Raw genomic sequence first — 25,527 nt, 5'->3', positions numbered from 1 at the left:
AGAGGAGAGGCGAGGAGAGGCTATCCCCGTTCATAATCTCATGACAAAAGGCAAAAAGGCATCATCCTATTAACAGCGTGATCTTCACCAGCTCATGCTAGCTCCTTTCCACAGGGGGCTCTCTTTTATTATTAAGGTGAGTGGGTGATAGGGAGCAGGAAAGGCGCCCGGTGCCTCCCTATTAGCTCTGGGACAAGAGGAGGTATGAAGGGGGAGAGGAGAGACCCCATGCCGGGGTCCTGCTCTGAGTCTTTTTTTCTTTTCTTCAGAATGAGACCCTTTGCTCGGACCTTTGGGGGCTGGCTTCTATTAGGCTTCAGTGATACAACACAAAGTGGGAGAGTTTCTTCAATCAAACACCGCAACACCTGCAGCGATGCTCACTGGGAAAACATCCTCAGCTCCACCTGTTAAAACTCATTTGAAGATGGCTCACCTTACTCGTTCAGCTCCCACAATACCGATTATTATGTCAGAGATCAGATATTAAGGGAACGCTTGCTTTAAATATTGTGAACGCTGCAGAACTACCTGCTTCTTTTTTTGTGTACGTCCTGAGTCCCAGTGATTCTCAGTGGCTGAAAAGCAAATTCACAAACTTGCGTTAGAAAGATATTTGTTGTTTACTGGTGTAGCGGCTTAAAAACGTCCCGTAGACTTTGACTGATGCTCCAAACAGCATATCCTGTACAAGTTACTGGTCACACAGAATATAAATGCAGCACTACAGTTAATTGTATATGCATGATGAATTCACTAAAACACATTTCTCTGCTGCTTGTTTCTAACTGTAGACTCAGTGGAGATGGTACATGTTGCTCTCTGCTGCCGCAGGTGATTATTTGTGTCAGTGTTCGCGTCACCTCAACAACGTTAAAGTTAATGAAAGGGACTTGAAGTATTACAGAGTTGGGGTAAAGGGAATTTTTTTTGTACCAGGCTGCGTATCCAACAGCAGCGTTGCTAAAACAGACAGTGTTGTGTATGTGAGAGAGAGAGAGAGAGAGAGAGAGAGAGAGAGAGAGAGAGAGAGAGAGAGAGAGAGAGAGAGAGAGAGGGCGACTGAGTGAGGGAAAGAGAGATTAGAGAGAGGTCTGTTTTTCTGTTTGAGTGTTTTGTTTTCTGCTCAGTAGGGGTGCTTGCCTCTAGCCTCAGGTTACACAAGGGAATTGTGGGAAAAAAAAAAAAAAAGTAGCTTGAGTTGTGTTTGTGAATGACAGCCATGGCAGGCTTAGTGTTAAATGTGGTGAAACTGCTTAATACAGACACACGTAAAAAAAACCCACTAAATTCTTCTTTCTCGCACTGAATTCAACTTTGTTCAGAAATTACTTTCTTACTTTTTCTTCTTTTTGTTTCTTTTCTTAGTGAAAATTATTTTACATTCCCTCTCACTCGAAACTTGTTGGACTAATTCTACCTTTAACATTACAACTGTTTTTCTGTAGCTGATTTACGTATACATTTGGGATGTTGGTTACACAGAGACTGAAGCTTTTGCTGCAGCTGAACACGTTCCAGGGGCTTTATCAGTACAAACATAAACATAAACGTCCCACTCAGTTCTGAGTGTCCAGCCAAATTCTGTCTGCACAATGACCAATGAATTTGGCTTGTTTATACACCCACACTAAGAGACGGTAAATGAATTGTTAGGCAACGACTGGGACATCCCAGACGGAGGTAAATTAAATGAGGATATGCAGCAGGAGGAGCAACAACAAGGCTTCAGAGTGATTTTACCAACATGTCTGGGATGGTCAGATCAGTCACTGCCAACCTGGAAAATACCATCATAGAGAAAAGTCACAAATGCTTTTATCCTGTGCACATGCGACTTGAAAGACAATAACAAAAGCCTTTATTTTGCTTTTGCAATATGTTTAAATTGACTTAATGCACTAATTTTAATACAAAATGTAATAATCTTTAAACTCCTCTCTTTCTAAGTCATATTTCCTGAAAGCAACTTAAATATTCTCATATATGTATGTGCAGGTTTGTCATGTGATCCTATCCTGTTCAGACTGGCTCTGCTGCCCTGGTAACTTCACCCACTGTTCAAATACAAACACACATTAATTAAAAACGTATATGAATGTTAAATGCGAGAGTCAATATGCATTTATAGGTACAACAACTGTCGTTCCTGCAGTGTGACGACGTACGGCTTCAACAAACCAACCTCCAAACACTCTCACCTGCATAAAACTCAGTGTTTTGCTAATTCAGTGAGACAGAGAACTTTCAGGGACCTTTAAAGGTGTGTTAAAAGTACAGACTACAGATACTCGAGAGATGCACTTCTTCCAACTCGCTCGCCTTACAACCACACACACAGACAGACACACACACACACACACCTCTCATCATCGTCGTCCTCCATTCTCCTCTCTAGCCCAGTAAAAAGCCTGTGATGACCTGGGTGTGTAGCTTATTAACCTCTCCATCAGTTCTTATCAGCCAATGAATAGCCCAGTCATCTGCCCCTCCTGCTCAATCTGAGGGCAAAAAATTTCTCCTCACGTCAGGCCTATAATTCAATCCACACACAAATCATTTAAGGAGTGCGCACATACACTCTCTCCCCCTCTCTCTTTTTCTCACACACACACACACACACACACACACACACACACACACACACACACAGATGGGAGTGGATCAGTGGAAACATTTTGTCAACCTTGGTCCAGGTGGGCTTCCAAGTCTGATGTGGACCAGATGTTACAGAAATGATCAACAATTGAAGAAAACAACAGAAGTAGTGTAATATGGTGTGTGTGTGTATGTGTGTGTACATGTGTGCCTGTGTCTGCATGCATGAGTGTGTGTGTGTGTGTGTGTGTGTGTGTGAGGGCCAGAATAAATTAATGGCTGATTTCTCCCCTTGCTTTGATGGCATTAAGAGCCCTCTTCTTCTCAATGTGCCGCGTTAAATGCTTTTCTCTCTTTCCCTCCGTCTCTCCCTTCTTCTTTTTTTTTTTTTTTTGACAAGCAGGGCCACCCAGCAGAAAGCAACTGATGCAAAACGCCGGAGTAATCCCTCCTCCATCCACCACCACCACCCCTCCCGCTATCTTCAGTCTTTGACACAGTAGCCATTATCTGTGGGATTTAGTTAAACCAAACCTTCATGTATTTGTTAGGCCCAGGGTTCGTTTTCTCCTCTGACTGCTCTGCTTGAGTGTGGCCAGGCTGGAGGGGAGTAGGAGGGAGTTACATCATCAGTGCAGCTAGCTCGGAGCGCACGAGGAGGGGGTCTACAATGCCATCTAACTGGATCCCGCTCACGTCGTTAAATGTGTCTGAGAAAGTCTGAGCTGAAAATCGTAACCCTGTTTGTTTTGATTGCTGCACAAACAGTCTGAACTCAATTTAAAAAGCAGCAACACAATCATTTTACTTGCCCCGATTAATTTAACAAAACTCAACACAAACAGATCACGTGAAGCGTCATTTCTGCCTCAGTGCAAAAGCAGTGTGTGCAGAGGAACATGCAAACAGGCCAGAGAAAACAACATGACTAGTCTCTTGACATGCGACACATGTCAAATGAAATATATAAAACTACTATAAAAATTCTTCTAAATTAACACAGCCTGAAAAGAGCTGGATGATTTACTCTCATCACAGTTATCAATAAAAAAAAAAAGACCAGCAACATCTCACCAGATATATGACCAGAAAGACCCCTAACAGCTCAGTTATCACATTAAAGAAAATGTTCTGCTGTACTGATACAGATGAATGTGGAAATTTATCACAATATATTAGACTCCAGTTGTAACCTAAACATAGTGAGGAAAAAGTCTGTGTTGACTTTTCATCATTTCCAGACTGCGACTCGTTTCTACTGTCAACTCACATCTCTGAAGTCTCAACACTGAGGCCTTCCTCTCTGCCACATGCAGCTACAGAGCTAAAAGCAGTGTTATGGAATCACTGTTGAAACTCGCAGATAAGCCCGGGCTCGGTGGGGCTAAGCTAAGGTTAAGCCAGGTGGCTTAGTTCCCCGAGTATGTGTTTACACACACACTGAGGTGTGAACCATTTGGGGGGCTTAGAGGGGCGGGGAAACACAAGTTGATTTAGTGCTAGTGAAAACCTTAGTACCTGTTGATGGTATTGATGGCGGGACAGCTTAACACTAACATCAACATGAATGTGTAGGGATTCTGATCCACGCCAGGAGTCAGATTTAACGTGCTTCAGGGGAATACGCACTGGACGAGTAGGGATGGGTATTAAATCGTAATTGTTTTTGGTAAAGTCTGGTCAGATTTGTAGTTTTGGGAACTCGTTCTTAAATAAGATATTTCGTGATTTCAGATTATTTTATGTTGATACAGTTCGTGTGCAGCTTCTTATCTTGAGAGATCATTTAATCTTTGAGAAAGTCGCGCTAAAACAAAAAGAGTCATTCACTCTTTCCCACAAACACAAGTCAAGCCACTTAGAAGACGGTTATATTTATTTGTAAAGGAAGAAGAGAGAAGAGAGTAGAGACATTTCTGAATGAAAAAGTGAGTGAGTGAGTGAGAGAGAGAGAGAGAGAGAGAGAGAGAGAGAGAGAGTGATTGCCCCCAGTGGAGGACCCCCCCTCAACCTGCTGACAGACAGCTGCAATCTTTTTAGCATAAGTGGCTCCGCCTGCTCCATTAGCAAAGAGAAGGAGGAGGAGGGTGGGTGTGTGTGTGTGTGTGTGTGTGTGTGTATGTGTGGAGGGGGGAGGACGACCCCCCCTGGGGTAGATGTTAGAACAAATTTGAGGGGTGTCATATTACACGCCTTGTGACAGGAGGCCGAGGGGAGGTGAACGATGAATTTGCTTAATGAATTAATCTGCGGACCAGTAATGGCCCTGCTAACAACATTAGTCATCCTTCTTACATCTCTGTGCTGCAATTCACTACTTGTTTCCCCGTCGTCTCTCTCTCTCTCTTTTACACAATCACTTCATCCTTTCCTTGCTCATCTTTTCTGCCCGTCTGTCTCTTCTTCCTCTCAGAGATTTGCTTCACGCCAACAGCTCAGTCCCCTTCACTATATCAATAAAAAATATTTTGGTAAAAACAACATTCTGCACGGTTCAAATCTTTAGATATAAAGAAGAATAGAGTCTTTTTAATATGCTCCCTGATATAAATTCTCCCTAATATGTGTGTAAATGTGTCAAACAACACACAGCGCTTTGAATGTTGAGTAACATAATATTACAACTGACGCCGTCATCAGGCTGTTAATGCCACTGGCCCTGGCTTGAGCTTTGATTCAATACACAAATGCAAAATTGCTGTGTTTAAATAGATATTTAAATGGAAATGTATTGGGAAAGACAGCTGTTGGTATTTGTAGCCTGGAGTGCTCATTACAATGGGAAATAGGGAGGAGTGTGTATGAGGGGGGGGTGATGACAACGGCAGCATGGCGAGCAGCTGTGTTAGCAAGTGAATGGTGTAATTACTGGCCAAACCTCTGTCATTAACCTGCATTGTCGAGTGCTACCACATCAGTTAACATAAGAAAGCCTTGATTAATTGACTGCAAGGTTGAAATTCAATTATGTCATTGCGCTGCAGTTTGCAAACTAAATAATAATCAACCAAATAAATAAATACAAACACTAAAAAACTAAATATAACCAGTGAATCTGAGCTAGCAAGAGACAAAAGCAAGATAAAGTTTATAGTAAGAAAAAAAACAAGACAATATAAACGGGTGGATTAAAATGTGACGGCTTCACTTCAAACCAAAAGATTAACCCTTGAGAGAAATTCATATTAAAGAGGGTTTTAAGCTAAAAGCAGCAAAACAAGACAATCAAACTGCATTACTGTGCTGCTAAAAAATAAAAGTGTGTTTTGTAGCTGAGTGTGCAGCATGTACCCACTGTGTGTGTGTGTGTGTGTGTGTGTGTGTGTGTGTGTGTGAACATATTCAGTTTGTTTGTTAATGTGGAACTTGTATATTTAGTGTTTGTGTGTGTGACGATGTGTTTGGCAGCTTGCAGCATGGTTTGTTGGACCGGCTCCTGCATGGGGTCTCAGGCAGAGAGGCGGCTGATGAAAGCATTGGCGGGATGCTCCAATAAAGAGCAGATTATCATAAGCGGCCATTGTCCACCTCCCAATTCTTTCCAACAGCCCCCCCCCCCCCCCCCCCCCCCTACTTACTCACCCCTCTGCTGAAAATGTTAATCGGCCCTATCGCTGGCAGTCTAAGGAGAGAAGGAGCGCCTGGCCCTAAGAGTAAAACTTTAACTGATTTACGGGAAGTGAGGAGAAAAATTACGACAAAAAAGTGCAAAAAATAATCTCATATAGAAAGAAAGTGAAAGTCAGACAGAAAGAAATATGACAAAAATAAAGGAAGTGATAGAGGAGAGGAAGCTCACAATATTTCCTGCCTAGTTTACAAACAAATTTTACTCACACATCTCTGGGCTGTGGCGAGCAGCTACACCCCATTCCCCTCCATCGCAACAAACTCCCTCCCTCCCTCCCTCCCTCCCGTTGACTCCATCCACCCAGCTCGTTTTATCTGAAGATTCTCAGACAATGCCTAGAGGATCCCGTTCCCTAATCTTCCTAAAAATCCCCCTTTCATCCCCACTGTTAAAGAATGTATGAAAGGCTGACACCGAGCTGGAAAAAAAGAAGGCAGAAAAAAAAAGAAGAAGAGAGAAGCGGAGCACATCTGGGAGTAAGGGTGGTGTCACTGTGTTAGGCTGGAGGGTGGGGGAGTAGAGGGAGGGTGGGGGGGCAGAGAGCGCAAAGGAGGTAGGAGCTCAGCATTGGTTGCTTGTGCAGGGTCCTTGCATGATGACTAATTAAATTGTTTTGCTGCTCAAACATTAAAATGGCCGAGGAGATTAAGGGCATGAGCGGGAATGGGAGTGTATATATGTGTGTGTGTCTGTGTCGGGGGGAAGGAGGAGGGTTTAATCTGTGTTCTGACCCAGCTGAACCTTGGAGTCACACACACACACACACACACACACACACACACACACACACACGCACACACGCACACACGCACACACGCACACACGCACACACAAAACAAAAAGCTCAAATCCTTTGTTTTGTCGCCTCAAAGGCAAGAAAAAAGCAATGGGTTTTAAAGGAGTGATCCCTAGATTTCTTTCCTTCCCTATAGGGAAGAACGGTGCATTTGCTCCTGAAGTGAATTCAAGATGACCACAAACACATTCCACTGTGGTCTAATACAAAACCATTCGATTGAAAGTGAGTGCTCTTTTCGTAACCCTGACAACAACAACAAGAAAATGACCAAAGGCTTCAAAAAAAGAGAAAAAGAAAAAAAAGGAACGCATCTTCTTTTGGCTGTGTCTATCTCAGTTGCCATGAGCTTAGCTTACGAATTGGGTCTGTGATTGGGGATAAACAATAGTTGCAATCTCTCTGCTCGACAATTTCAATCACAATTCACACAGCGGTCAAGCCTTCAGCGTAGCCTGTGTTTATTTTCCAATCTACTTTTATTGGAAGATTCAGGAGGAGAGCCGCGTGTGAAACTTAAATGTTACTTTACTCATTTTCAAAAGCGGAAGAAGTCCAACAGAATACAACAGAGGAAAAAGGGAATTGTAAAATGAAGCACCTGAAAAACAAAGTAAACACTAATTAAAGCCAACACCAAAACCTCTGTCCCTCCATCTTTCAGGCTGTGAACTGGGGAGGGTATTATAGTCTAAACACTTTTTCTTCTCTCAGTGCTGAAAGATTAGACTGGTTATCCCATTAAAGTTGGTAAAATGCCATTCTTGTGTCTTTAAGCTCTCGTATAGGAGGTCAAGATGAGTCTGCCTGCGCTTACAAGGCGGGCACGGATGTAATCTGCCCAAAGTTACAATAATTAATGTTAAGCTTCTCCAGCAATACGTTTGTAAAAGAACTGGTCCTGATAATATACTTAAAGCTGCACACGCTGTTTGTGTTGCTGCGACGAGACAAGGCAGTTCTTGATGTGCATGTGCGAATGTGTGTGTGCGTGTGAATGTGTGTGTGTTTGTGTGTGTGTTTGAGAGTCCCAATGCCACTCACGTAGCCCAGCTTAAATCTTTAGTCAAACTATAAGCTGATGCTGCCACAATGCTGGATTAGGACGACAGGCATGGGAAAAAGAGTGAGAGACCGGCTGACTTGATGCTAGGGAAATATAAACATTACACACACACACACTCAGTGACAATGATGCCTGAACCCCAGCGCCCTTTAGTGTTAGAAGTGCAAGTAGAGGATCTGTGAAAACATTACAAGCCTGGAATTTAGCCTTTAAAGAAGAAAAGAAATTTAAAAGCAATATGAGAGTAATATTTCTACCACAACAATTTCATACTTTTATAACAGGTTATATGCAACTGTGTACCGATTTAGAAATGCACCAAAAATCTTCCAGAAACTCACAGTTATTGTAGCACAGAGTAGTGATCTTAAACTGACAATGGCAAATAAAACTAACAACAGCACAATTAAATGGAGAATAATTTGCCTGTAGGCTTCAGTTTGAACAACTGGGATTTAGAGCCACAGGTTGACATTAAAGCCGCTCCCGTTCTGCAGTCCTTCACATAATCACAGACCCAGTCAAAGCAGCCAGTAGCTCTTCCCAGTGTGAAGGCATTGACAGTCCGGTCTGTCCCTTCCTCAGATACTGAGGAGGATAGGCTGCATGTGCAAAGTACATTAAGCCCTTGCTGGATCCCTCCTTGTGCCATTCTCCTCTCGTCGACTCGCAGACATAAAGGCAGATTAAAGGAGCGCGCGCCATAAAAACCCTGTGTCAATCTTATCGGCTTCGAGTGCAATTTTTAAACATATGTTAATCTGGGAGAGCTAAAACTCATTCTCTCCTCTCTCTGCTTGTTTATCTCTTATCAAATGCGCAGTAGGTGAGGGGCAGCTTTGCGGTGCGGCTAAGTGCCATTATTTGGATAATTGCGTCCATTGTTGCAGGTTATATAGCTATTTGAAATGGGAGGTGTGTGTAAATAGGTGCAGAGGCCAGGTAGGGGGTGGTTGAGATATATTCAAACAGGGGCAAAGGGATTTTCTGCGAAGGCTACATGATGCATTTGAATGCTTCTTCATACCTCAAGCTGAATTTTCAATAAGGAGAGTTTGATATGTTTTTTTTGTGCAACAATACCTTTAGAAAAATAACAATGCCAAGGTCAGAGGCATTTAATGCATCAGTAGAATCACACAAATGATGAATGGTATCTTAATTTTACTAAAGATCACAATAGAATAAAACACTTAAAAAGTTCAAGCTTTGCATTCTGTGCAAACTGTTCTTATAGCACTGTGTGCAAAGGTTGTATGACACTTTAATGAAACTTTCATAACACACCACTGTAAATACAGCCATGTAATAATAACAGTCAAAACCAATGATGTATATGTAATGAATACACAGCCTCTGTTCAAATGCACAAATAATCTTCTCATAAAATCAATAAACTCCTATAAATAATCTGTCTGTTGCAGGAGGTGAACGTTCTCCTAATGTTGCATGTGTGAAGGACAGTGCTCCCAGTGGTGCAAGAATAACAAGTTCATTAGTCGAGGGGGGGGCGTCGCAGGAATTCAAATTCCCCCCCGACCCGGGCCTGGCCTCTGATTGGCTGGCTGCGTCAGCATGGCGAGACTCATTAGAGCCCAGCAGTAATTAAGAGTTGTTAGAAAGTGAATTCTCCAACCGCAGATTAGAAAATTAAACTATTTACTGATTACATATTAATAGAAGACAACAATGGCGCTTGCCATAAGCTTGGAAGGCAACCAAGGAATAAATCTGTGTACTTAATTACCATAAACAATGGGGGCATAGAAATGGAGTTTTATGCACACTCCCTCCTGTAATGTGTCTGATATCAGAAGACACTTGACAATTCTTGTTCAATTATCTCTATTATTTAATGTGCTGTGAACTGCCTCTGAGTAAATAAATTAACCACCCCAATTACTTTGGATTCATCTGGGGAGGGCTGTGGCGTAATAGAAAATGCCGCAGAAAGCTGCATTGTGCCCAAACTAGGGGAGAGAGGGGGGAGGAGAGGAAATGTGTGAAAAAAGAGGGAGACAAGGGGGAGCAAGGGTGAGAGGAGGGAAGGAGAAATAGAGATTCACAGGGATAAAAAGGAACAGAGCAAATATAAAGTGATGCAGAGAAGCAGAGAGGAGACATAAAAAGAAAGAAGAAAAAAAGAGAATACTGATTTAGAAAGCAGAAAAACAAAGACGTGACAGGATAAGTTGCTTAAAATGGGAAGAATTTTAATAAAAGATTTTTTTTTAAAGGGGCTGATTCCATGTGGGGAATATTATACATGCATGTGTGAGCAACATGACAAACTGTGTTTATAGAGAGAGAGAAGAAAGAAAAGGTTGCAGGAATGACAAAGCAAAAGCATGTGATATCAAAGAAAGGCATATTGAGGACCAGCAGAGCACAGTGGATCTTCCCAGGCTTTCTGCTGGTGGAGCAGAGAGATGAACAATCAGTCATGGGTCAGTCGGTCTGTCTGTTCACATCTGCCCATCAGTCCTGCAGTGCTGTGTGCTACCACAGCACCACTGCACACTGAGCTCACCCAAACTTACCTCGAGAGGTCTGAATCATATGATCGTATGTGCTGCTATGGCTGCTCGGCACAGCCACCCTGCTTAGAGAGCGGGCTCTGCGTCTAAGAACAAACTGCTCACAGTTCTGGGGAGAAGCTACACGCATACACCGCATCAAGAAATATGGCTGAATCCAAAAGTGTTAACGTGGAAACTGTTGATGACACATTTAATACATGCACCTAATTCTAAAAGAAGCTGATCAGTAAAGGATCTGTAAATCTCTCAATACATGATTAGTAGCTACAACCTCCTCTCTCTTTCATCTTAAGTCGACGTAATCTTCCCTCAAGTTTCACATTTTCAAGTTTATTATATCATCTTTTTCTGAGATCACATCTGAACTCGTGCTCAATTAAAGTACTGGATGGTTGTGTCAGATTTTATTTCCATCCAAACTTTTGTCTAGAAAGCCCTTCACAGAGAAGCTCAACTGCCGTCTCAAGTTTGTTTTTGTGTTGTATTTCATAAGCACACGCTTTGGTTTGGGTGAGGAAAGGAATTAAAGTTGACAGTGGATTGGCTGAGAGGTTGTTCTTTGTGTGTCCTCCTTCACTGAAGTCACAAAAAGAGAGGTGTGAAGGTTGATGACAGCCCGGCTTAAAGAAAACATCAGTAAAAAGAGTTTGAACTGAGGCTGTTCTCATGTGTAGCACCAGTACAGACAAGACAAACTGTATTTAGTCTTTGGTTACTTTGGGCTGAGACGCAGGACTAGTAGAGGCAGCTGATACACGCTGGTGGTGGATTTTACAACCACACATCAGTTCACACAATCCTTTTGGACTATACAAACGCCCGGATACTGCTGTAGCCAAAAAATTAATCAATATTCATTATGTTCAAAGAAATACATTTGACAAACACATGTGAACTGCGCCTAAAAGACCCCACAACAGGCTTTTATATGATGATTGGCTCCGTTGAAGTTTAATCAAGCTGATTTATAGCCAATTCGTCTTGATAGGAAGTCTTCCCCAGAACATTTATTGGCAGCCGAGGAAAGTGCTGCTCAAGATTTGCAGAAAGTAACATTCTGTGAAATTATGTGGACTTTGTAGGTCCAAAATTAAACCAGGCACTTGGACATCTAAGCAGATATTGTGGAAATGAAAAGGAACTCTAGACCTTGGCAGGGCTTCAAAAGTGTGACTGGCAGAGTTAAAAAAAAAAAACACACAAACAAACAAACAAAAAGAAAACATCAACATTGGCTGGTAGCTGGTGGTAAATTCTCACCATGTCCCCTTGTAAGGTGTACAGGCACCAGTCAGATGGTATGGATCAATACCGGATGTTTTGCTAACAGCCAATCAGCCGCCACTTCAATCAGGCGTTCAGGGTCCAGAGAGAAATATCTATCATCTATGACAGCCTATAGAAAGGTGACCTCAGTTGCTGAGGTGATAAAGGTTACTTTAGTGACCACCTGTCACTGGCACATCTCGCTCCGATGCCTCCAGACCTTGGCCTAAAGGCGCAATCCATAACCTATTGGATGAGTCTCTTGGATAAGTGCTGCAAAATGAGATATGGAAACAGAAATACACTTTCAGGAAGTGAGCAATGTGCTCAGCATCATGTGGTAGGTGTCCCCCTCTCGCTGCACTGCAATGCCAGTGTGGAATTGATGCCAATTTGAGGGTGCCCTAAATACTGAAGGATGTCTCACAGCTGAGCACCGTCCTCCCAACATACAGATGTTGTACATGTTTCATTACTGACCAAATGTGGCACATGAACAATGTCATAGTTTTCTAGTTTACAACGCACACATATATACTGTGTGTGTGTGTGTGTGTGTATATATATATATATATATATATATATATATATACACACTGTACTACATCACCCAGTAGTCAGTGTGTTGACTTGTTGAAACCACCTTTTCTCAATTTCATTCCCCACTGATGTTATAAGAGGGTGAAAAGCAACCAAGGTGAATTTCTTTTTTCCTGATATCCCTTTTTTTATTTTGTCCTCGCCTTCCCTGTTGTCGCCCTCTTCCTTTTCTGGTGAATCCTATTTTTCACGATGGGACCACAGGTATATTTATACAACTATATAAAGAGAAATCTTTATGGCTGAAGGTGTTTGGAAGTAAATAACCTGGCGTCTTGCTGGCTAGCGGCTGCTTTATCAGTGGGCGAAGAGGAAGAAGGAAAAACAGCCCTTCAGATTGACACAATGGCATGCGCTCCAACGGGGGAAGAGGGCACAGAGGCAGGGAGGGAGGCAAAAAGGAGGAAAGCGAACACAACAAACAGAGGAGAGATAGTCTCGATATCAGAACCCAAATAGGATGGAGAAGGTGAGCGCAAATCCCACCGCCCCAGTTTCCTTTTCTAAAACCTCCTCTTCTATCCTCCCCTGTGTTGCTTTTTTTTAGGATTTTGGGGGATAAATCCACCAAGTTAGGTGCTGATATATCAGACAGAGCATGAGAGCTGCTACTAAATTACTGCAGCGAATACTGCACCTACACTTTCAGAACATTTGCAAACATCAAAATTTAACACTTCCCGGGACCAGGTTTTTTTATTTATATATTTATTTTTTCCTCCAACCGAATTCTTGAGTGAGGAACGGGACGGTTTAGTATCACAAATGGGAAGCTATTCTCCAATTTCAGTTAGGGACTTAACGGAGCCAAGGCCCCTCTTTTGGCTCGGCACAGTGTCTCATGTCTTAACAAGGCTTTACCCTCGGCCAAATCTTAAATAAAAACCTTCCGAATCCGGCTCCGTACGCCAAACCAGATTGCACTTTGTATGCACGGGTGTGTAAGCATTTGTGTGTGTCTGTCGTGGATTTGTGAACTGTGTCAGTGCTCATGTTGTGTTGCCGTGTTTTTTTTTTTTTTTTTTTTTTAAACATTTCTTTGCCTCTCCCTCTCTCCTCCCTTTAACTCACCCCCGTCTTTCCTTATACAGCATATCAATGAAGGCCAGATATGTACTAGGGGAAGGAGGGTGTATGTGTGTGTATGTGTGTAGCTGTGCATGGCTGAGCGCACTGTTCAATAGTGTGGAGGCTGGCTGGCTGGGGCCGCAGCTGGCAAACGGCTGCAGCGGAGACTTCGGCTGGGGCTCCGCTATCGCACCCAGTTATCGTTTCCCCCATGAAGGGCTCCCTTATCACCCCAGCCCAGAGAGGTCTCCCTTCTTCTCCCATCCCCGAGACACACTACCCCGCACTCTCCCTCCCCACCCACCCTTCCCCTCCCTTCTCCACCTCCTCCTCCTCCCTCACCCTCACCCCCCCCACCCCCATCCCCTCCTTTCATATCCACCCAGCGCTCCGTCGCTCAACATTCAACCGAGAGGGGAGAGGGAGGGAGGGGGTGGGGGGCTTCAAAGATTCTCTCTCACACAAACGCACACATAAATACACACACACACACAAACTCCCCAAGTGTACATGCGTGTGTATGTGCGTGCGTACGCTCAATTTGCCAAAACAGTTTTTCCAGTGTAATTGGGCTTGGGGTACCTGTGTCCATGAGATAGCGCAGCCTCTTCTCCACGCGAGCTGCTCGGGCGTCTATGTGCCTCTGCTCGCTCTCCAGCGCAGACAGCTCCCCAACCACATACTGACTGGTGTCTTTGAACGCCTTCTGTCAACCAGAGAGAGAGTGAGTGTGAGAGAGAGAGAGAGAGGGAGAGAGAGAGAGAGAGAGAGAAAGAGAGAGAGAATGGTTATGAGAGAAAAGGAAGAGAAGTGCGATACGGCATTAAACAGAGACAGAGGGGAAAAAAAGGATGGGGGGATGAGACAGAAAGGGAGAAGAGAGAAATACAGAGATGGAAAGAAGCAAAAAAGGTGATGAGGGTATAAAAAAAGAGAAGAAATAAAGCAGAGGGAGGAGGAGAGTGAAAATGTCTGAACAGATGTGCAGTGTCTATAAATCTTTCCTGGAAAAAACAAAAACAAAAGAGAATTTCCCCAGAAAAGAGTTTAATTTCACAACAGATTATTCATACAGCTCGAGAGTAACTGTTGCTGCCTCTCGTTTCATCTGAGCTTTGTTTGGCGTTTCTCAGTTCCTCTCTTCATCTTCAAAACCACTTTATAGCTGTATTATATTTTTATTTATAATTTTTATTTTAAAAAGAACAGCAAAGCTCTAAATAACTGGATTAGAGTGCTGTGAATGAAGACATATTCAAGTGAATCTTTATTCACACCAAACTATCAAGGTAACACTTTGGAATGCAAATTTAAAGCAGTTTCCTTAACTGATCATTGGTCACTTATCAATAATTGATTTACATAAAACAAAAAAAAAAAAGAAATACTTGTTTCTCAACATTAATAGTAAATTAGGAATCTGAATCATAAATAAAATTAACACTTTAAAACAATTATTTGAAGCATAAAGTAAACAGAACAAAACGTCGCTGCTCATCAAACAAACATAATAATTCATGTTAACTCGCAGGTTTGACAGTGTGACATTAATTACATGAGACTAAACATGTAGGAAACTTGAAGGCAGCTCATTCTTGTAAAAACGAGAGGGACCGTAGTGGTGCCTGACAATGTGATCAAGTAGAAAAACGGTTAGCTCAGGCTCCTGACAACAGATGTAAATGTTTTTTATTTAGGAATGTGTGTATTCATGTGTTTGGGCATTGGTTGTTGTGTGTCCTCTGTTCACTTTAAGTCGTTGTTGGTGAAATCATGAGAACCAATTTTGCAAGAGTTGATAATGAGATGGAGGGACGGGTAAAAGAAGCAGGAGGCGCAGCTGAACTAATTACTTAAGAGAGGCAGGCGACAGGCGCTTACTTCATGAACTCAGACATCTTACGTCATCGAGGTAACACACACCTTTACTGTGCCGTACCTGCATCAGAGGGTCTGATCATAGCTGCTGATGATGCAGTTTTTTATTATGGATTATTTATGGATTAATCGGTAATATCCCTAACATCACTTTTACCTTATATTGGATAAGAGTTAGTGCTCAATCCAGAATCAATACTTATATCATGGTGCATCCAGCAAATAATGATCAGTCACTGACCTTTGTCATTTCATGTTTAACTGCTAATTTATTATTTTTTAAACTAAACCTTACATTAAGATCTCTGTAACACACACACACACACACACACACACACACACACACACACACGTCACTCTATAACCATAAGTACTTAATACACAGTCCATTTCTGACCCCTCTTCACCTCTGTCTCCTGGCTACTTGCTATTCTCCAGAGAAACTCCTCTGAGTGAGGAAAATGTTTATTCAAATTCACCACTGAGGATGCATCCGAAAAATATCTCCATTTTATTGCTGATGCACTTCATTTTTCTTAATGGGAAGGAGAACTAGTGAGCAGGAGAGAGAGAAAGTTTTTATTTCATTCCACCCAGGCCAGCACTTTTTCCTGTGCTCTTTCCAGTGTGTGAGTGTGTGCATCTGTGTGACTCTGTGCACATGTGATTTGTGCAAGTGTGTGTATGTGTGCGTTGGCTCCCAGCAGCCCACCGCCCCAACTCCCTCCTCCTCCTCCTCCTCCTCCTTGCGCGCTCTCGCTCTATCACCATATTTTTCCTTGGCAAATCAATTTTACACATGATCAGCCCACTCCCCTTGCCGCGCTCAGCCCAGCCGTAATTAAGAGGAGGGAAATTACCATATATATTATATTAATGCAAACATCATTCAGCAGGTAATTCTTGGCTGATCGGGATAATGGAAAGGTTGAACACCCATTAACCCTGGGGCCCAGGCACTGGGAGGAGGAGGGTGTGTGTGAGAGTGAGTGTGTGTGTGCACACAGGACTGGGGTGGAGGGTGCAGGGTCGAGGGTAGGAGAGGGCTGCTTGGGAAGAAAGATTCACCCCATGGTCTCCAGTGGCACGCACACTCGCATCCACGCTCATTGAAATAATAGCATTCTTATAGACACGCTCTTTGTACACACACAGTTCAAACACACGCTGAGAAGAGAGTGCGAGCTTGTGTATAGACTTGAAGGACACGCTGGCTCACAATTTCTTTTTCCGAGACACACACATGCACCTCTGAATGGCAGAGAGGCTGATATCTACCATTATTATAATTAAAACGGCAGTCTGTTAGATCAATACTTAGATGTCTGTGCAGAGAAGAGAGGACAGCAGAGAGAGTGCGAGTGTGTGAGAGGTGGACAAGGTGAAGAGGAGGAGATGGGAGAGGACAGATTTATCTAAGACAAGACAGGAGAGACAGAAAGAGAGCTGACTAATAGGAAATAAAAAAAGGCCAAGAGGGAGCAATTAAGAGACATAACCTCACTTCTGACCCCTTACACCCCCCCACCCCTCTTTCACTTTGCCATTTTTTCTCAGACTTGATCATCTGTCCATTACAGACTTCATGAGGCGACGGCTTCAGGCAAAGCAAACCTAAAGAAAACTCACAGAACTCATTTTTTTGGTAAAGATTTTAAAACTTTCTTCTGCTTTTCCCGTCAGTTGCTGCAGGTGGGATAAAGTTTTGTGTCTATTCACCTGTATCTCTTTGTAAACAGAAGCATGATTTAGTAGGAAAAAAGAAATGGGGACAAACCTCCTCTTCAAATGGTCTACGAATATCGATCTCTGTCGGTGAACCTCTATCCTCCTCAGCCTTCTTCAGATCCTCAGGAATAGACTTTTGTCTCTTCACCTCTGGAGGGAGATGGACAGATGTTAGCGAGGAAACAATCTGGTTTCAAATTAAAATGCACATAGAAGGTGAGGATTTACACTTGGTTGTCAGTGATCTGTCCTTGCATATAAATGTTGTTTAACACACTCACAGTGCAATATTGGTGGTGGAGTCAGTGAGGTGGAAATTTCCATTTTGAAAAAAATATTAATACACTCATTTCTACTTTTTTCATGTGTTTACTGCAGCTGATGCTGATATTCTTAAGAAGGTGTCTTTAAGAAAATCTGCTATGCTCCTGTTTAAGAATCAATGACGATTACAGCCTTCATTTCTTTGACCGAGCCAAAGAGTTACTTTACTTTTTCCGTATAAAACTTAAAAGCATGTTTGCAGTGAAATCTTGAAATGTGTATAAAGACTTGAGGAAATGATCATGCTGCAACAGATAACCTGAGAGTTTAACTGTTGGTTGTTAAACTAAAGTAAAGAAAATTAAAGAAGGGTTTCTTTGGAAAGCTGGTTTCAAAGCAGCAGACAATGAACAGGTGAATCATTTTTTTCAGAACTGAGCCCCTGCTTGTCAAAATGTCCGCACGTCCCTGCTCTCAGGCGTGACCTGGATGTATGTGAGCCAAGTGTTAGTGTGTGCAAACATACCTCCCTGGGTAAATACTGTATGCATTGTGTGTATGTATGTGTGCTTGTGTTGTGTTGTCCCCCACCTGGTCTGCTCTCCACGTATTGGCTGAAGGACTTCAGCTGTGTTTTCCGGACTGCAGAGTCCTTGCTGAAGACGACGGGGCTGCGCAACTTTTCTGTTGCTCTGCGCAGCCGCTCTGCTCGCAGCTCCTCGGCGTTATTCTGTCACACAGAGGAAAACGTGCGTTCAGTCTCAACAAGTACTAATCTGTTGGTACTATATGTCGCAGGAACATATTTTGGTGCATTTGATGGTTATTTGTAAACATATTCATCAAGAAATCTCAGCTATTTTTGATGCTGCACTCTCAGTCACCCTCTCATGTAAAAGATGACGTTGAGAAATGTGAAAAAACGCTAATCAATGAATAAATTCAACATCAGGAAGAACACAAAGACAGATGATCTACAAACAACACACAAGCACAGCAGGCAGAAAACACACACACACACACGGATGGAGTAGTTGGTTAAACTTCAAATTACTGACTTTAAAAAACGTCAGCAATTAGTCTTCTCCCTCTTCACACCCTGTGTATTATCCTGTCAGCCTCTACCAGCCACTTAGATCTGCTCTCAAGCTTTTATTAGGCAGCCGTTTAAGGATTTCACAGCTGCTGTGTGATTATTGTGACCAAAACCACACACTCACACATGTAAACACACCTACTGACAAGGCCATGAGATAAATCTGGTAGAAGTTGATGTTAGCTACATTGTTGTTGAACACCTCTCTCTCTCTCTCTCTCACACACACACACACACACACACACACACACACACACTCTCCCTCACTCATGAGAGAGACAAAAAGGAGGCAATTAACTTGACTTTCAACAAAACCCCGAGCCAGAAAATATATTCAGATTATGCAAAATGCAAAAAAACGCTATTGTTTTCAAAGTGAACATGTGTTAAAAAGCTACACGCTCGCTTCTCCCACTATCAAGAAACGGCATGCAGAAATGTTTTATTACCAGGCCTCCAAATATGCCAAGCCGAGTGGAAAAGAAACCGACTCGGGCTAAGATTGACGTTGTGGCAACGTTAATAAGACGGCGAAACATGTAATAAAGTCGACAATTAGGGCAAACATGTTCCACTGCTTGAGACAGAGGGAGATAGTCAAGCAGAGCAAGGACGACTAATAGAGACAGTGTGGGCGGGGAAGACGCTGCAGACGGGGAGTTGTTAGTTTAGCTTCAGATTATTGACTTTCAAAAACAATGTCAGCAATTAGTCTGTTCTCACTTGTTTTGTCTATTAGTCTGTCGGCTTCTACCAGCCACTTAAAACCTCACGTCAAGTCAAATCGAGGCAAATTTATTTATGAGGTGCTATGTACAAAATGCCCAATTAAACATTTTAAAACATAAGGCCAGAGCTTGGATGTGTGGAAGCGCTTCTGTTTGTGTGTGTGTGTGTGTGTGTGTGTGTGTGTGTGTGTGCATGTCAACCTTCAGGGCAGCACCAAGACAATCCAAAAGAGCAGAGAGTAAATTTCACTTCCTGACTGTGAGAAAAGTGAGGAAGTGAAACACTGGCAGGTAAAAATCTCCTCTCGTTACACTGCTAAGTAGCGTCTGATGCTTTTTACTTACTTCCTAAAAACTGAATCTCTTCATCTTTCACTGAAAAGTGACAATCACAAAAATGTGTTGTTCTGGTTTCCGTTAATGTTAATGTTACGGTCCCGAGTGACACTTTGTAAAGAACTTTTAGTGGATAAAAAGTTGATAATCAAATGAGGGTTTGGTAAAAGAAGTCATATCTGAACTAGTTACTAGATGAAAAGAGGCAGGCAACAGTCACCTACGTCATGAACTACGTCATCAAGGAAACAAACACCCTCACTGAGCCACACCTGCGTCAGAGGGTCTGATCATAGTTACTCTCACAGAATTGATGCAGTTTTCCCGACTGATTAATCATCTTTTACCGTCCACTAGCATCAAACACTCAATCCAGAATCAATACTTATATTCACGGTACCTCCAGTAAATGATGATCAGTCTCAGACCTTTGTCATTTCATGTTTAATTGCTAACTTAACATTTTTAATAGTGAACATCCCCCATGTGGTAATTACCTGGTGCTCTTATTTATCTTCATTTAATTCCAAAGGAAAAATAATGTGATAATGATTTCTCTAAACAAATAATATCAAATATGTTTGCCTTCTGCTTTTGAACAGATTTGTTAAGATGGATATTTTTTGCAGTGTAATTTATCCACTTGCAGGTTCTCCATAATCTAAACCTTACATTCAGCTCTCCTCAACCCCATAAATACACAAACATCATGCGATGTGATGTGAATTGCCTGCTTTGCTCTGAGTGAACTGGGTTCTCTGCTTAAATCACAACGACATATAATCTGTAACTGCAGCTCCCAAAAAGTATCAAAGAACCACAAGAACATCATCCCCAGGTATGTGGAAATGTACTAACTCACTACAACAAATGTTACACAATAAATATCCTTCACCTAAATGGTGTGTGTGTAACACATAGGTGTCACATAGGTAGAGCAACTAAAACACTGTTAACTTCTGAGCATGATTTCAACTTCAGCCTCCCACTCATCACATGATGCATTCAGGGTCCTAGAAGTTGCTGCGGACAGGAATCCATCAAGTGGTTGATTTTCTGAATATTTAATCTGCTTGTTTATAGGAAAAGTGTAACAATCACTGATAATTGGATGTCAAAGGATTTATTGGATTAATGTTGTGGTCCTTGTCATATTTTCATGAGAAGGATTTGTTTTTATATGTTTAGTTTAGTGACTGGTAAAAAGTGCAAGCCTCTGCAGTATCTACAGCGAACTGTTTATTTAACAACAGACTAAATCCCTGAGGAGACTGATTAGGACACCGAGGCTGTCCACCCAATTATCACTTATTGTTTAACTGTTGTGGATCTGACTTGTTCACTGGACTACAACCAGAGGTTAAACAGCTACTGCTTCAAGGTTAAACTGCTGCCACGTTACAACTGGACCTTGATGAACACCACACATGAACACACCAAAATGACGCTGATCGAAGACAGCAGCTCCACTGGCCTTTAACACCTTCTTAAAAACTAACTATACAATGTCTTTCCCTCTCAGTCTCTCTCTTTCTCTCACACACACACACACACACACACACACACACACACACAAAAAGAACACCTGCCCACTTGGCTACCCCTTCATCTCTCTTTTAGGCTCTGGGACAAACAGATATTGGATTGTCCCCTCCCTCCTCCCATCTTACTCTCTGTCTTTCACCCTCTCTCTCTCTCTCTTTCTCTTATCGCTGCTATCATCGCTGTGGTAAGCTGTGGCCGTGGTGATTCAGTGCTTTTGGTGTGTGCGAGTCTGTGAATGTGCATGCAGGGGGCTGCGTGACTAATGTTGCAGTCTGCTGAGCGTCGCATGCCCTTATCGTGCGCCACCGAGGCTGCGCATACACACAATCACTAATGAGAGGGTGAGTGTGTGTGTGTGTGTGTGTGTTGTGTGTGTGTGTGTGTGCGTGTGATGTTCCTGCAGGTCGTTCCACCCGCCTGAAGGACTTTTGGGATGCTCAATCCTCTTGGGACAAGACAGTTTCTATTTTTTTTTTTTAAAGGACAGAAGAAGTAAAGTGACATCTGCATACACACAGACACATTTATGTACATGTGCACCCATCAACTGTAAAGAGCTTAAGACACAAGTGATTTGGTTTAGTTGTGTTGAGTGTATTTTCATTTGGTGCAGCTTCACATTTATATCACACTGTGAAACATTAATGGCACCAACATGGAGGTAAAATAAAGAGCTAGCTGAGTGCAAATACTGGCTAACTGCAAACAACAACAGCTATACAAATGGAAAAAGACTTCAGAGAAAAGGTAGTTCTTGTGTGAAAAATTAAATAGCGTGATATAGAAGACTTTTGTAATTTAGGATACGAATTAAATGTTAGAAAAATTCAGCACTTTATGAAATGATCTTTGAATTATTGGTATTTCTTAACAACCCAATAAAACAACTATAGAAATACTATAATATACATATAGTATATACTATATTATTTTTTTGATACATGACAGAAGACTTGTACCTGTTGCGGATTCAATCCTAAAATGATTGTTAGCTTTACAACAAGCGGGTGATAATTAGCTGATTAGCTGATGTAGTTCATCAACTAGTATTGACAGATTATTCTAAACAAGTCAAACCAGTAACAAAATCTCTAGTTCAAAGTTAAAAATGTATTCGAAACCATATTGAATTATGTCATGGTAGCCAAGTAGTATGTTTGAAAATATGATCAGCTGTTAAATAGAAGCCCCGCCCACCTTTATACACCGATGGTCTATAAGTTGCAGACCGGAGATCTGACGAGAATCAAAGGTCAAATATTGGTCAGAGCAAGAAACTGAATGTAAACACTTTCGGGTAAAGTGTTTCACATTTGGTTTCGAGTCAATCAAACGGTGATTCTACTTCTGCGAGGGTCAAGTGGGAACACGCACACATACACACTCTTCTGGCCATAAAGGACTAAGCCTTTTAGGCTTTGAACACAAGAGGGTGTTTATGTGAATTGATGATCAAAGACACCCTGTGTCGCCATAAGCACAGAGGGTTTTGCTTCTACTGGCAGCCATACACACATACTCACACTCACACACACTCACACTCACACACACACACTCACACTCACACTCACACACACTCACTTACTCACACAAACGCTCACTTTATACCACTTGACATTCAAAATCAATTAAACAGATGTTAGGACTGGTCGACTGCGTTGTTGACTCAATATTCACATCTGAAGATATAGACACATGCAGCAGCTGCAGCAGCAGCCCCCCCCCCCTCACCTATCCAGACACACAGCAACTGTCTGAAAAGGTCATAGTCAATAGAGGGGACTACTCCATGTTATGTAGAGCATTATGATGCCCCTGTGTGTGTGTCATGGCTTTAGACAGACTCATATGGACACGAGAGGGATAAACCATAGTCTAACATGAAGTGATCCAACTGACTGATGTGTACACAGGGTCAGCCGGCTGACAACCAGGGTCAATCGGACCTGATTGATTGGACTGACCCTTTGATGGAGTGGAGAGAAGGAGGGAGAGACAGAAGAAAAAAACTGAGGCAGACAGATAAAAGGAAAGCGAGATGGAGAGAAAAAAGATAGAGAAAGAAAATACGGACACCCAGTGGGTGTTTTGAGGAGGTAATGTGCGTACCTCGAGTCCTTCTGCAGGGCTGAGTGGGGAGGTGGAGGAGGCAGTGGGTGAGGATGAGGAGGAGGTGGAGGACGGGGACGAAGGGGAGGTGACTCCTCTTGGGCTGACCTCCACCAGCTTCTTCAGCTTCAAATCCACATGTTTACTGTTGGTACCTGGGAGAGAGACCCACACAAGGATAATGAGTACAAACGTGTGTGTATCCATCAAAAATAGGATTAAATGTAAGTAACACAAACTACTCTATAAAACACAGACATCTGAATTGTGCACGGGCACTGAATGTCACATGCAGACACACACACACACACACACACACACACACACACACACACACACACACACACACACACACACACACACTGACACGGTTAAAAAGACGAGAAAGAGGAGACAAGTTTGCATTCATGTACACGCACACTCGGGCAAAGCTGTTGATATGGAACATATACACTGAAACGCACAAGTGAGAAGAGGCATGAAGCATATATACTATATATATATGATGTGTGAGGACGATAGAGATCTGGACAGACTAGGCAGCCTTAAGTCCTGTTTGTACTGCAGAGAGCTACCGAGGTATTGAGTGTACATTGCTGGGAGTATCACCATGGTAACCACAGGGCAAGATAGAGGGAGAGAAAAAGACAGAGGGTCTCTTTTTCTTAAGTGTTTGTTCTCTAACACTCTTTTTTATCAAGAGTTTATAATATTTCGTCAGTCCCCACTGAGAAAAACAAGCAAAACATTAGTTTTAACACAAGTCACCAGCACTAAAACCTAAAGCCTCCATAATGATTATAAAGTTAGGTGTTCCTAATAAACTGGCAACTGAGTGTACTTTATCTTTTTCAGTTAGATACACCAGTAAACTACTTTTTTATCATGTCAGAAACACAACCGACTGACTCTTCTTACTCCATCTGTCAAACTTCAATTCCTGCCTTCCTTTAACTCCCTCTTTCTCCTTTTCTTTTCCTTCCTTCCTTCACTGCTCCCTTAGTCCCTCTCTCTCTCCCTCTCTCTCTCCCTGCCTTCCAGTAGTTGTGTACAGCTTTATTTTCCAGGGACTGGTAACCACAGTTCCCCTGCCAGGCCAGACCACTGCACTGAAGAAGATGAAAGAACAGGAGGGCAACCGTTTCATGTGTCATCTCCCCCATGATGCATGCATGCAGAATCCAAACAGAGACACACTCTATTGAACTTGGGAGTATATGAAGGAATTCACACACATACTCATATACATATATAGTACACGCTAAAACACACACGAACCAAACACAATGTGGGGGATGTGGGGCGAATGACCTGGGTAGCTGGGAAATTATGACAAAAACCGAAACATTGGAGGGGAAATATTTACAGAACGAAGTGTGGTATCAGCTACTTTAGTTGTACAATCACCACCATCCATTTTTCTTTCAAGACTACAGAAAAATTACCACCAACAAAGAACGAAAAAAGAAAAAAGAAAAAAGAAAAAGAAAAAACACGGTAAGAGAGAGAGAGGAAAAAAAAAACTAAAAACAAATAGCAGAGAGATATTGCACTTCAAAGCTGGAGGAAGCATTTGTCTGTTTTCATGTTTGTTTCTTCTGGTCCCTCACTGTACCTCTCACCTATCTCACATCGCCAGGAAATTGAGGAAGCAAATAAAATAAATTAAATACAAAACAAAGTAATTAGTTTACCTCTGAAGATTTGAGCAAATGCTTTCCTGAAGATATGATTTTATTTTTGTCTGGGGAGCACTTTTCAGAGTTTATTAATTACTACTTAAAGACGTTTCTAAAGAAAGAAAATGGAGAGGAAAAAAAAAAAACAACAACAGTATGTCAGCAATAAACTAATGTATACTGTGTTAGTTCCTCCAGTGTGAAGCACCAGTGGGTATAGAGCCAATAGGAAGCAAAGGTCAAGGGGAAAAGAGAGTAGATAATAATTAATGAAAGATGGAGAGCATGCACCGAGGTGAGTGACTGAATGACAGAAGAGCGTGTAAGTGAGTCACCGAGTGAAGTGGGTGAGTAAAGCTCAGATCAGACGGCCAGTGTGTTCAAATTTTGATGAGGGCAGTTCAGACTACATGACTGGTCTTGAGTAAATGTTTGCCCTGCACTGAGAAGGTATTCCCACTGGGCAGAGGAGATATGGTGTGGGGTAAAAATGTGTGATATATCATTATCACAACAAATCTTCAGGATTCCTTTTAGATCTCGTCAGCCTCATCATCTGTCTATGGTAAACAAGCTGCATGACATCCTCATCACACCTC

At 42.2% G+C, this 25,527-nt stretch overlaps 1 protein-coding gene across 5 annotated transcripts in view; it reads right to left on the bottom strand.

Annotated features, from left to right (window-relative positions):
• ehbp1 (EH domain binding protein 1) overlaps positions 1 to 25,527 on the bottom strand; it is a 136,374-nt gene that overhangs the window by 20,783 nt on the left and 90,064 nt on the right. For 4 of the 5 annotated variants that reach the window (XM_087179030.1, XM_023425303.2, XM_087179031.1 and 1 more), the window contains 4 exons: positions 23,250 to 23,404; positions 18,027 to 18,165; positions 17,221 to 17,321; positions 14,148 to 14,271 (listed from right to left, as the gene is read on the bottom strand). In XM_087179030.1, the coding sequence (XP_087035156.1) occupies positions 14,148 to 14,271; positions 17,221 to 17,321; positions 18,027 to 18,165; positions 23,250 to 23,404 (519 nt within the window). The remainder of the gene's footprint in view (positions 1 to 14,147; positions 14,272 to 17,220; positions 17,322 to 18,026; positions 18,166 to 23,249; positions 23,405 to 25,527) is intronic. The other variant, XM_023425304.2, reaches the window with a different exon arrangement.

Source organism: Seriola lalandi, unplaced genomic scaffold (genome assembly GCF_002814215.2).
Source record: "Seriola lalandi dorsalis isolate HSWRI2012SDOR001 ecotype SW California unplaced genomic scaffold, Sedor1 jcf7180002054769, whole genome shotgun sequence".
Classification (NCBI taxonomy): domain Eukaryota; kingdom Metazoa; phylum Chordata; class Actinopteri; order Carangiformes; family Carangidae; genus Seriola; species Seriola lalandi.
Note: the sequence above shows the minus strand (reverse complement) of the source record. Positions and strands in the feature narration are given on the sequence as shown.